Source organism: Centrocercus urophasianus, unplaced genomic scaffold, assembly GCF_019232065.1.
Source record: "Centrocercus urophasianus isolate 14NV4802_14NV808 unplaced genomic scaffold, USGS_Curo_1.0 seq_10, whole genome shotgun sequence".
Lineage (NCBI taxonomy): Eukaryota > Metazoa > Chordata > Aves > Galliformes > Phasianidae > Centrocercus > Centrocercus urophasianus.
In genome coordinates this window covers 23,183,025-23,196,560 of record NW_024884142.1, presented here as the reverse complement: position 1 = coordinate 23,196,560, position 13,536 = coordinate 23,183,025, and the positions used below count along the sequence as shown (strand labels likewise).

The following is a 13,536-nucleotide window of genomic DNA, read 5'->3' as shown; positions in this document are numbered from 1 at the left end:
AGTTGTGACAATTCCATAGGGGAAACCCACACAAACTTGCAGTTTCAGGTAAAAAAAGTGTCATAATACATTTTTGTAAATGATAATGAAAACCAGACAAAAAGCATGTAGAAGTATTCTCTGTGGTTTGAAACACTGCTAAATGCTTAAAACTATAAATTAATTGATTTCAAACGTGAGCAACCAAAGCTTAGCACTGAAAATGTATTCAACACTTAGATTTATAACTGCATGTGGATAGTAAGATAGATCCTCATCTCTGCAAACTGGTACAGCTTTCCTGATGTCAGCACAACTATATTAATTTGTACTAGCTAAGTATCTGTGCTTCCTGTATAATGTCAAGCATTAAATGTCATCCAGATACTCTTGTATAGAGTTTAATACCCTGTGTCTTCCTGCACATCTCCCACAGATGCATCTAGCCTTCATCTACAGATGAAGAGCCTGTCGCTTACTTGGTAAGTTGTTCCATTGGCTGATCATACACATTGTCAAAAATCTCTGCATTATTCTTAATTTGAAACTTTTTGGTTTGGCTTAAAGCCAGATAAATTTGTTATGTTTCTATCTACTAGATTATATGGTCCTGTAGTTTCCAGCACTTCCTCCCTGGATTTACATGCTTCAATAATATTCACACTGCATGCTTCTTATAAGCTAAACGAATAGAGAAAAGTATGTTCATATTGTACATTATACTTGATTGTTACAATAGCTTAGCTATCTTGCAAACAGGTCTGAGCTCTAGTAGACAGAGTATCTGCAACTGATGAGTTAGCAGAGGCTAAATCTGCGGAATAACTCACCAGAAAATAGACATTATCCTGATAAACTAGAGTAGTGATTCACAAGGTAGCTCATCGTCAATATCCATAATAAACAATAAAAAAAAACAACAGGCCATGTTACAGTAGATGACATACTGTTGAGATCCACCCTGAAATTCTAAACATGACATTTTCTCCATTATTTGGACTCTTTTCCAACCCCCCCTACCCTTCCACCACCTTTTTTTCTTTATTTTCTACAGTTTTCCAACCTCATTTACAAACTGTGGTTGTTGATTTGATATGCATGTTAGTACTGTTAGCATCATTACACATGGTGGTAATGTCAGTTTAATGAGTTTCTTCTTCCTTATGTAACTGTAATAAGCTTTGACAAAATAACATACTGGGAACTTGTATGAAGCTCTCCACCCTTCTTCCCTACTCTTTCTCCTCTGTGTTTCTCACGCTTGGACAAATACTTCCCAGAGTTGCTAATATTAGGACAGAGTCCTCTAGTTACACACTGAGTGCATTGTTTCTGGATCAATAGTTTTGTACTTGGTATACTAAGCCATTTGGTTGGAACAATTCCAGCCTGATTATACTCAGATTCATTGTCATGTGCCTGCCCTCATCTTTACTATTCCGCCATACACTGGCAAATTGCTACATTGGCAAATATCACCATCAGTAATTTTGTATTAATTTCCAGATGACTAAAAATGCTGAACATGAAAATGAACATGAAAATGCTGAACAACCTTCACTTCTTAGATCCCACCACAATTATCTTCCTTTTACAGTGATTTTGTCCACTGTATCTTCCTGAGATCAGCTGGCTGCCTACTCTTAATCTGTTAAGTACACCATCTTTTAAATATTTTGATTGGATTTTCACACAACAGTAAGAAGAGCTACATCCAAAGCCTAAATCCATTATATCTATCCTCTGTCAATCAAACTTTAATCTCATGGGAGCAGTTTAGAATATATGTTTTAGAAAATATCCCAGACTCTCATACTACAATACTGTAGACACAAAATGAGTGGGTTTAGCTTTATTAACCACTACAATAATTGATGAAAGCTCCCAAAATAATGCCTCCTACTTATTTCCATGGAAACCACAACAGATACAGACAGCACAAATCCACTATTTGATAGAGAAAATTTTCAGGTACAAAACACTATTTTTCAACATAGTCACCACCACTAGCTATGCATTTTTGCCAGTGGTGAACAAGAGCCTGCAGGCCACGCTCACAAAAATCTACATGGCTTTCTAGAACATGGCTTGTCTTTCACATCATTCCTGCCACTGCTGAAATACACCACCCATCACTTCACTGTGCTCACATCCACTGTTTGTCTCTATAAATGTTCAGAAAACATCAAAAATATCAATAAGTGCAGTTTTTTCCACATGGAGGAATTCAATTCCACATTTGCTTAATATGCACTTCCATGTCAGACATCATGACTGCTCTTCTGCTGTCACCCGTTGCATGGTGACAAAATGTAATAGAATATTGTGGGAAAGGTTGAACCTCTACTGTTATATCACCAACATCTGCCTCTGATGACACAGACCAACACAATAAAATAGGAGGCATTACTTTTGGAGCAGCCCTCATAAGTGTTTGTAAGATTCCCTCTCAGACTCTTCTTCTGAAGAACAGCATTAGGACTCTCAGCTTTTCCTCTTAAGGGAGATGCTCCAGGTCTCTCTAATCATCTTCCTAGCTCTCCGCTGGACTTCCCCTAGATGTACCCTGTCTCTCTTGAACTGGGGAGACCAGAACTGGACACAGTGCTCCAGATGTGGCCACACCAGGACAGAGTAAAGGAGAAAATCACCTTCCTCAATGCACTGGCTGTGCTCTTTTAAATGCACCTGAGGATACCACTGGCCTTCTTGGTCACAAAAGCACACTGCTGGTCAATCTGTAGTTCACCAGTCACCCTGATTCTTCTCTGAAGAGCTCTTTTGTAGCAGGTCAGCCCCTTAATCTGTACTGGTGCATACAGTGACACATGCTTAAAAAAAAAAAAAAAAAAAATTGCAAATCATTGATTGGCATCATGATGTCAGCATTGGAGCTGAAACCGCTTACAAAAATTTCAGAAGTTTGGGAATTTCTAGTTCCTACTTTTTGAGCTTTTGAAGTGATTAATATTGAAATCAGTCTTTTAGACAGGACTCTTCATTTTTACCAAGCACATTGGAATACTCTTAACCCCGTATTCATGAAAAGCAGCTTAATATTGGCAAAGGTGCTGCTCTGTCAGTTGGGCTGTCCAGGGATCACTTCTAATTCATCAGCTACAGAAATGCAATCAATTCAGTTTCTTTAGCATGGATGAACAACTCACAAAGTACATATGAAAATTCTATACACATGAAGAAATGTATTTCATGAAATTAATCTGTGTTAAACGTTATTTCCACAAAACTTTCCAAACTGAAATAGTAAATCTTGCTCCAATATGTACTTTAAATCATCTGCTGTTATCTTCTTACTGGTTTCAGATTTACCTGAATTAGACTGGCAGCTGGATTCCTTCTTTTCTCAAAGTGTTTCTGGCGATGCTGTTCCTGCACTTTTAATGCAAATCCTGAGCCAAGGATGCCCTGCAATTCAATGCAATATTTATGAGTAGGTATTTTTTTCCTACAAATACACACAATCAGCTACATAGTTTAGATCTGGAATAATCATATGCGTACTTCATTTATGACTGCACAAGGCAGTATGAGGCTCAACTACAGAACCCGTACATATTTAGACTGGAGACTCTTTATGAGATAACATCTGTGGTAGTATCAATGACTGCTCACCCCAGCCATTGCCTGAGTTTATATTATACTATATTTCTGCAACTCTAAAGGCCACACACACATAGACACACACACATACATATATCTATAGAGTCAGGCAGGAACTTTCAGAGGAAAGTAAGCCATGAATAATGAAATGACCAGCTGACAGATACACCAGACATATATAAATAACAAAGGTCATTTCTGCAGTGCTTATTATAATTTTCGATTTTTGAAATGTTAAAAAAATGCCTTACTTAAGAGATTAAGACCATTTTTTCTCACTAATTCTCATCTAAATAATCTCCACTGTTCGTTGTAGAGGGTATATAAAAAAGCTGACAATTAATCTTCTCCCTTTTGATTTTTTACTTTTTTTTAAGTGAGATATATATGATTACTGCTAGACAGACTAAAAGACCAAGAATGTTTCTCTCCTTGGCTTGGAAGGAGTACAACATTTCTTCTGGACATGCCTGCTTTACAAGGCAGAACATTTCCACTTGATTCTTAGCCAGGATATATAAAAAATACAAGAAATGCATGAAAGATTCACACATACATTTTACAAACAGAAAAGTATTTGTGAGGAAAATCAGTTTCTGTGTATAGATATGACACAAGGAACAACAGTTCTGGCATCTCTGATATGTAATGTTATTCATCTTCTACATGTTCTTTTGCTAAGACTAAATTTCTTGCTAGTGATTACTAGGTAACATAGATAATTAATTACAGTAGTTGTCATTAAATGTCAAAGATTCACAAACAGGCAATGTAATATAATTATAATTATTATGCATTATAATGTCACAGGTACCGAAATACTCTCTTTGCATAAAATAAAAAGTAAATGTAATACATTAGATGACTTGATGCTGTTGGCAAATGCTGACTTTTAATCTTGTTATATTGTTGAAAACAAATGTATTATTATAACGCACATATTTTATAATGACCTGTAGATAATGAATCCAAGCATTAAAATGTTGATGGAGTATATAATATATATGGAATATAAAAAGATTCAAGTGTCACTCCTGGTTTCCTGCTTATTTAATATTAATTTAAAAGAGAAAGGAAATCCAGTCTTTCACAATTGCACTACACTCAGAAGCATGAAAATTATCTCACTTTTCCTTTAATAGAAACTAAGAAATACATATCAACTGATTTTTTTTTAACTCTCAAGGAAAAGCAGTAATATATGACTCAAAATTCATAGAAAAAGAAATGAATTTCAATCTTACACAGCAGTATGCTACCTAATTTAGGGTTGTATCCCAGTTTGTCCCAGCAGAAAACTTTTCCAAAACTCACATAATGACAGCAACATCAAACCTTTTATTTGGGTGCTAGAAGCTCACCAGTATTGTCACAGAGTAAAAAGTCTTGAACAGTTGTTCTTCATTTAGAAAGTTTCCTTCAGCTTTTTGTATCCTAAGAGCAGTATGAGCTACGGAAGTTTCTATGATCATTCTACAGTTTTTTTAAGCATACTCACAGCAGGTAGTGCAAAGAAAGAAATGCCAAGCAGAGCAAATCCTGCAGAAAGCAACCTTCCAAGCCAAGTAAGAGGAGTTTTGTCTCCATAGCCAATGGTTGTCAATGTGATCTAAAAAAAAAAACCCAAAAGAATGATCAAAGATTACCAGAAGTCTCTCAGAGGTTAGTCTGAGATTATATAACTGCCTGAAACAGTTTTTTTCCACTATATAACTCAAGACATGTGAAACATATATAGATATTTCCAGAAGGTAAACACACAAAAGTAATATGAATACATTATTCTATGAAAACTCAATACTGTTTATGACTGAATAAAACAAATAAATAATAAACATAAGAAAAATACCTCAATAAGCAATAAATAAATAATAGATCAGAAGGTCTGGGATTTCACAGCTGAAGAAAATGATGGGAAATGATATAAATTGGGTGGATAAAAGTGTCCTTTTGAGTGGATGTACAGATGTTGTACCTACTTTCAGCAGGACTGTACATATTTCACAACTACATAAATGTAAATTATACAGACAACATATTGGAGAAATATGATAGTACTAAAAGGAAACTGGAGTTCAAAGACAGAATATTCAAATACCAGGAGTGATTAGCTGTTGCTTTTTCTACAAGCCCATCAGTACAATTCAGGCTTGGTCATTTTCTGAAACAAACAAAAAATGCTAATCTAAGGATGGAAGGAACTGTAGGAAGGTCCTCATCCTTTCCCCTTCCCTCTGACAGGCTCAGACAGACCTATGTGAGTCCTCACACAAAGATAAAAGACACTGCAGAGCTCCAAGTTGTCCAGCAACCCTAGGTTGTTGGATAGTGTTAGCTCAGACCTGTGTGAGAAGAGGTCAAGCAGAAATAACAGTGCATCTGTAATTCCTTCATGAGGACAGTGCAATGATAGGCACATCAAACAGATGTTTCAAAATCTGTGGTGTGGAGGTCAGCAACCTTGCCATTTAGCACCACGACAGGATGGCACAGACTGCTGCATGTGCAAATCACAGACTGCAGGCTGTGTACATGTACAGCTGGGGCTGCTGGGATACTGGTATGTGGCTGTGCTCTACAAAACATATCTCTAAGGCAAAATAAGGCGAAAGTTCTGGCTTCACGCCTACGTGTGCCTGTGCCTGGGATCCTCCCCAGTCTAAAGAAATGCCCTCCAGACTACTCCTGGCCTGGGAGGTGTGCCAGGACCTAACTAGGGAACCAGACTGGCAGGACCGATAGGCCTACGCACTGCTTGGTGCAGCAGCCAAAAGCAAGTCAGTCAAGTAGAGGATTTCTGAGGCCGGGTGGAAGACTGCAGGGACTGTGCTCAGGCAACAGCACACAATGTTAAAGGACAAAGATAGACAACGACCGGCTGAGTGCCAAGGATTCCAGAGCCTGTTATTAATGGCGAACATGTGCACAGAGAATTATTTTACATAGTGTACCAAATGTGGGCAAGTTCAGGCTTAGCGAATATTCTGGCAGTAATGAATTCTTCAGGAAAATGCCTTCTAGAGACAATATTTTGCTTCCAGCTTCCTCAAAGTTCATTCCTATGAAAGACAGCCAAGCAATTCTATTTAATGTAGGGGTCACCACAGGACAAAAGAAGGAAAGTCTTTTGGAAGTAATTAGATTTCAACTATTTAAGGCTCCTTAGATAGTAAACAGTGCCTTTAATTGCTCCCATTGTTGGGAACAAACTGCGGATGTAATTTCCCTCAGAAAGCCATAGTGACTAAAAGGCAGTGAGCTGAAATATCTCTGCAGCTGAAATTTCAAGTGGTTATCAAGTCTCAAGGTAGTAATGCTAGCCTGGAGGGACACATAGCTTTCCATCCTTGGGTGCTTATCAGGTCTTGCTCTTCTTCACTTTTCTGCCCTCTCTGCCTGCATCCCAGCTTTCCCAGCTTTCCAACACAGGAAAGCAGAATTACTCATATTCTTCTGTGGTTTGTTTTGGCGAGTTGGCTCAGCTCACAGAGACATCTAACAAGCACCAGAGTCTGCACAAGGCAGGCAAAGAAAGCCTGCCTTTACTGAGACTGAGTGATAACAAAGAAGATGAGAAAGCAATCCCTTTTCTTTCCAGCAGAAGTGAGATGTTGCAGCCATGCTCTTGAACTTGCAGAGGAGCTTGGTTTGGTTTTATTCTGCTTAGCAAGGGTATTCCCAACTCAGCATTAGAGAGCAAGTGCCTCTAAATCCGTTTTATCTATCCTCTGTCAATCAAACTTTAATCTCAGGGGAGCAGTTTAGAATATATGTCTGAAGCTATTGAGACTCAGAGAATAATGAAGCACTTGAACAAATGAATCCTTTGAATATAAGTTCCTCAAAATTCATTTCCAGACCAATCATCATGAAGCACTTTGCAGCTCTGGAATGAGCCCAGTTACTTGGCTTCTACCCAGCTCCCTATCTCTTCTAGATGCAGGAAAGTAGAGAGATCTCTCCTACCTGGGCTGACAAGAAGGAAAACAGACCTCAGTGCCTTTGCATATTAATGATATTGTCACCTAGCATCTTCTGAAACTGTTAAAAGATGAACTTGAACCTTTGAGATTTGATACTTAAGAGCTACACAAAACCAGGAACAGTCCTACAGAATGTATCTACGGGATTTCTCCAAAGAAAAGAGTACAATCATTTTAAAGCCTTTTTTCCCATTCTTTTAGGTCATGAAGATGTCTACGCATATCAGTGTCTTGTTGCTCATTTTGGGCTCTTTTATCTCAGGATGATCTTTATACTGACACACGGGTATCAGAGCCATACCATGTATGTATTTGACACCAAACAAATTGATTTTATATTCCTCTGATCACACAACTAAGAAAATATTTTCCCAGATATCCACATGATCCAGTTCAGAAATAAACCTCATCATCTTTGTTAGTACTGCAAGCAAATAAATGAACATAAGGCTCTGAATGGCATAATCTTGGGGTAACATTAATCGAGTGCAATGTGGAAAACTAGTGGACGTGAGACCACAGTAACATGAGAAATGATGAGATGTGACTGATAAGAAAGATGCTGACAAAAGTTACAGCTGGTACTATGAGGGAATGTTGGATCTCATGGGAAGTTAAGGAAGAAATGACCTTAAGTTCAAAGATAACTAGAGGAGAATACCGGGGACCTTCAGAAGAATTCAAGTCTTGCAAAGACAACAATACCTAAGTTACTACAGCATTAATATTGTACAAGACCAAGAGTGAGTAGAACACAGTATCAAAAAAATACAAAACCTGAGTATGGGTGTAACAAGCCTATGAAAGTAAAAAGGGATGAGTTGTTGATCTGGGAGGAGGCTGGGGCTGAGAGAGGAACGTGATGAAAAAGGATCAAGAAACAATGAAAGGGAAACCAAAGTATGGGGATACCTGCTGAACAGCCCTGTGTCTGTTTGCTTACCACAGCCTATATAGGGAAAAATAAACCAAACATTTTAGTTTCTTTGTTAGGATTCATTTCTCCTAGCTTGAAACACAAAATGTTTAGGTGTTTTCACATGATCTAGTCACCTAGACTTGCATAATGGAAAGGAAGATTTCTTGAGCATGTAACTCAACATATCCTAAAATGCAGGATTGAACAGATAAAGCAAGAAACACAGCTAGTCTCAAAAAACACTGTGACAGAACTTGTATTATATCTCATTGCTAGAACTAACAAATGTGCTAATAATAAGTGAGCCAATACAATAATGAACGAGCTTATATAACCTAGGTGCCTTCAATCAGATGAGATAAGACCCAGAGGGCTTCCCTCTTCCCTAATATTTTTTCTGACATAATTTTATGTTCTGATAGCAGTACTTACCTTTTGAATCTTTACCTGACATCAATTAACCGAAAAAAATTTAGTTTGCTCAGACTATCATCACATTAAATTTGAAAAACACCATCAATATTGACTCTTTTGAGCTAGTAACTGTGACAGTATTATTCATTTAAGTTGTTTTGTTCACCTACAGGTCACTGTGGAGTGCCAGAGCTATTCTGTATCCAACTGTAACTGTAACTACTGGATACTAGTAGAAAATAATATTTTATTAAAAGAAACTCTGTTAAATGTGTAGGAGAGACTGAAATTCCAATTGCATCACATTTGCAGGTAAAAGTAAACAAAATGCTGCTATGAACATGATCAGACTAGCTACCGCTAACACTTCTCAGAAAATCATGTAAGGTTTGATTTTGAAAGATCCACAATTGTTTTTTTTACAGACTTTTTGTTCCCATACAGTTTACTTTTTTTTTTCTTTCTTTTTTTTTTTTTTTTCTGTTAAACCATTTCTAGTAAATTCTGAGCTTGAACTCTTCATACAGTGCACACTTAAGACTATGTTGAGCAGCACCATGGGGACTCCAACCATAAGAATATTCACAGTAGAAACATTAGCACGATGCTTACACTGCACGTGGTGCAGTACAATGTGCAACTACGGAGCAGTATTCAGATGCAAATTAGTATGCCATATCCTGTCTTTTGTCTCAGTGCAAAGCTATGGGCTTTAAAAATGAAATTCATGAAATGACCTTCGCATGGTACAACCCTCAAATAATTGGAATTAATGCTAATTGCCACATGCTGGGTCTGGACCGGGAGAGGAGTGTAAGTGCTTCTAAAAGCTTGAAATTTAAAAAGACAGTTTGTGCCTGACTTCCACGTGATCTTTTCTTTCTTCTACTTCTGCCATCACAGAATTCAATCTTGAATTTGGTGGTTTAAGTAAGAACAACTTTCGCAAATAAACAAATCAATGGGACTAAGCATTGATTTCCCCTAGAATGCCACAGAATCTGACCTTTTCAAAATCTGCATGTGGGTTACTCTGGCAGTAAAAACAACTCGTGACTAAGAAGCACGTTATGCATTTCCCACATACTGTTTTACATATTACACCAAAAATACTATTATTAAAATGGAAAAGATAACAGGTAAAGGAGAACACAGATTTTTCAGTAATGTTGTGCACTTAAGTACATTAAAAATTTAAATGTATTTCATGTCACACCCTGGGGGAAACAAGGAAAGGTATAGAAATATATAATACAGATTGTTTTCAGATTTTTTATTATAATTTGCTGTTTTACCTGCTGATGTCAAGAAAAGATTCCTATTTTCTCAGTTGCACTACTTATCTGACCTATGAGTCATACATTCTAGCTTCATAGTATACAAAATATTTTAAGCACCACTTCATACAATGATTACTTCTTAGCAGGGTTTTTCCTTAAAAAAATAACAGTCAGCAGGTAGTGCAAAAGTGCAAATTCTAAAACAAAGATCATACTCCTGCTGTTAGAGGTGCTCAGGAGGAAAGATGTGGATCTGACATGAGCCTCAGTTGGATATTGGAATTGAGGGTTTGCTGAGTCTTTCCCATTCCTTGTGGGTCTGTGTCCCCTCACTAGTGCCTGCTGGCAGACGGGTGCAATCCTGTGCTAAGCCCCAAGTCTCTGCCTACCCAGTGCAAAGTCACACAAAGCTTTGCAGACATATAGGAGTTGTTTCCTGGGAAACCGAGTGGCTGGAAACAGACGTTCTCAGACCCATGCGACACAACATCCCACCTGCATGACCTACAGAGAGCTTCTTGCAGGACTCGCTGCCAAACAAAAAAGGAAAATTATGTTTGCAGACTACTGGAGACTGGGTACCCAAAGGGAAGGTCACTGGCATCCCAAGCCAGAAGCTTCGGAAAGCCGTAAGCCAAATCTGATGAACCTCAGCTTTTGGAGAAAGTGAACCTCCTTCTGCTTGGGATGAATTGTTTCAGTTACAGACAGAACTCATGAAATAAACAGTTATGGTGAGACTGAGGGCAAAACCTGCTTTGATGGCTTTAGACAATGTGAATCTTATTTGCACTCACAATACAGAGTAGAAGTGTGTATGCTATTAGAGATTTTGCCTTGACACTCTTAAACAAGTTTCAGGAAAAATATTTCTGTCCTTTTGTAGATGTGCAAATAAGAGCCATTAGGTCTGGCTTTTGCTACCTCCCCAGTTTTGTGCACGAGTACAACAATACTAGAGAAGATATGTAACAAATGATTATTCCTAGGATGAACAAATTTCAAACACAGAGGCTAGTTATACTAATAGGAAATGACCCTGACCTTGGCTCAGAATGTAAATGAAACTTATTAAAAATACTTCTCAAAGATTTGGAAATTTTGGAAAAAGTTTTTGAATAGCTCTGAGTCTGCAAATACTACTGAATCCAAACAGAGTCCAAACAGAAATCTTCATTTCTGCATCTCTCTGATCAGAAAAGGTGGCAAAGGCTGCTTCAGCTCTCATCCTTATCCCAGGAAAACTAATGAGTGCTCTTGGTTATGTCAGCATTAATGATCTCACTGAGGCATCATTTCTTTATCGAGACACTATCAGAGCTCATGGTGTTTGTTCTACTGAAACAGAAGGACAAAAAAAAAAAAAAAAAAAACCCAAAACATCCAAACCCCTCCACATTTTTTTTACTGCTTGGCAACAGCTCTGCAATAGGCTTTGCTGGGGCAAGTATTCCAGCTGCTGTTCAAGTAACTCCCACATAGTACAGAGGTCTAGCTCATTACAGAGCATATTTAAAAAAAGCAAAAAAAAAAGCAAAAAAAAAGCTTTACATTGGGCCATAAAGGAACAAATCAACTACTTAGACACCTAGGTCATCATTACCTCATTGTTCATTTAAAGCCTGGTTTATTTAAACATATAAGCATTCATATAATCCTCCTACTTTCGGAAAAGCAGTCAGGCTTGTACTTACATCCCACAGGTTTCAACAAAGTAATTGATTTGATAGTTAAGCAAGACGTTAAACGCTCAACTAAATCAGGGCTTTTACACCTGTAAAAAACACTGCTGAACCAGAATAAGAATATTTATTCTTGCCTTTTTGTCCTCAAGGCACAGGGAAGGAAAAAGAACTTCATTCTAAGGGCAGTGAAAAAACACTTCCTTTCACTGCAAAGTTGATGTAAGAATTTTATTCCCACTTCCCTGACACTTCCTGCTCTGCAGCTTATAGATCTCATTTGGATCAAAGCAGGTCCTCGTGGGACATTACTACAAAATGTATTACTGAAAAGATCTGGCTTAAAAAGTAAAATGCTTTGTTCTCTTGGAGGTTCAGAGATCTGATTTGCAGCAGAAGCTCACAAAAAGCTGTTCTGTAGGATGGAGTAAAATGAACTATGGATGTACAAATGAATAGCTGGATTAGGTGTAGGGAGACTCTGGGACCAGCTTTCTGCCAGTGGAAACAATTCACAGAACATCTCACTAAGTTAAAATCAACAGCGGGTGCAATCCAAAGCGCCCTAGCATAGTCACGAAGCAGTGCATATTTTTTTTTGTGTACTTACTGTGCCCCACCAGAGAGCATCTGCATATGTGGAGAACTGATTATTTGCATCTTTTTCCACCAGATAAACCAGGAAAGATGAAAAGATGAGTACTAAAAATCCTATGTACCAGGCTGTGATTAATTCCTAGATAAAACAAAGCAGAGATCAATATCCATTGAATGATTGAACAGAACGGCACTTTAAGAAAGACACAGTGAAAATATCTATATACTTTTTTTGGCATTTGAGTAGTTAAAAGTCAAATGCTTCCCTGCTGATGCAAATTTTCTTTAAAAATGGACCAAATCTACTCCTTTGATGCACTAGGAACTTCACTAGTGTATGCAGAATTAGAGTAGCACATCAAATCCAACATTTTCAGCACATTCAAAAACCTTTCAGTATTTAATATGGCCTCACATAACTGCATCAATGCTCAATACAACTGATGTCATTTCAAGAAATTCTAGATATTCTGCTCAAAATTGGTTAGTATTTATTTCCTTGGATTCTTGCTGAATCCAGTGAAGACCTCAAAACCACCACTTATGATTACATACCTTGCTATGTGCATAAACTACTGAACCTAATAATTTCCAAGTGCCTCCTCTTCGGTCCATGCGCACCATACGAAGGATCTGTAGGAAACGAAGACTTCTCAGTGCTGATGTTGCAAAAATGTTACCCTGAGTTTTTGCAGAAACAACTGCTATTGAAGCGATGAGAACAATGATGTCTGAAAGAAATACATTATAGAAAACATTAATGTCCATGTACCAATCAATAACATGTATTGTTCATGAGCTGACTGGAGACAAAAGAGAGACTACAGGTGGAAATCCAAAGCAGAGAATTCTGTTTGAGACAGGATGTGAAGTGAGGGCTGGAGGCAGAGTATGCCCTGAGAGATTTCTAGGGTGAAAACTCATGGCAGTCATTTTGAAAACATATGAATAAGAGGAGCAGATTTGAAGGATCCTCATATTTGATCTTTGAAGACTGTTGTAGCACCTGAACAAATTAGTAGATGGTCTTGAATGCTTTCCCCTTTCACATAGCAACTTTC

General features: G+C 37.7%; 1 protein-coding gene across 1 annotated transcript in view; it reads right to left on the bottom strand.

Annotated features, from left to right (window-relative positions):
- The window catches only part of KCNQ5 (potassium voltage-gated channel subfamily Q member 5), a 260,391-nt gene that overhangs the window by 35,007 nt on the left and 211,848 nt on the right, over positions 1-13,536 (bottom strand). The window contains exons 5-8 of the mRNA XM_042824645.1: positions 13,031-13,206; positions 12,489-12,614; positions 5,099-5,209; positions 3,310-3,405 (exon numbers count right to left, since the gene is read on the bottom strand). Of these exons, the coding sequence (XP_042680579.1) occupies positions 3,310-3,405; positions 5,099-5,209; positions 12,489-12,614; positions 13,031-13,206 (509 nt within the window). The remainder of the gene's footprint in view (positions 1-3,309; positions 3,406-5,098; positions 5,210-12,488; positions 12,615-13,030; positions 13,207-13,536) is intronic.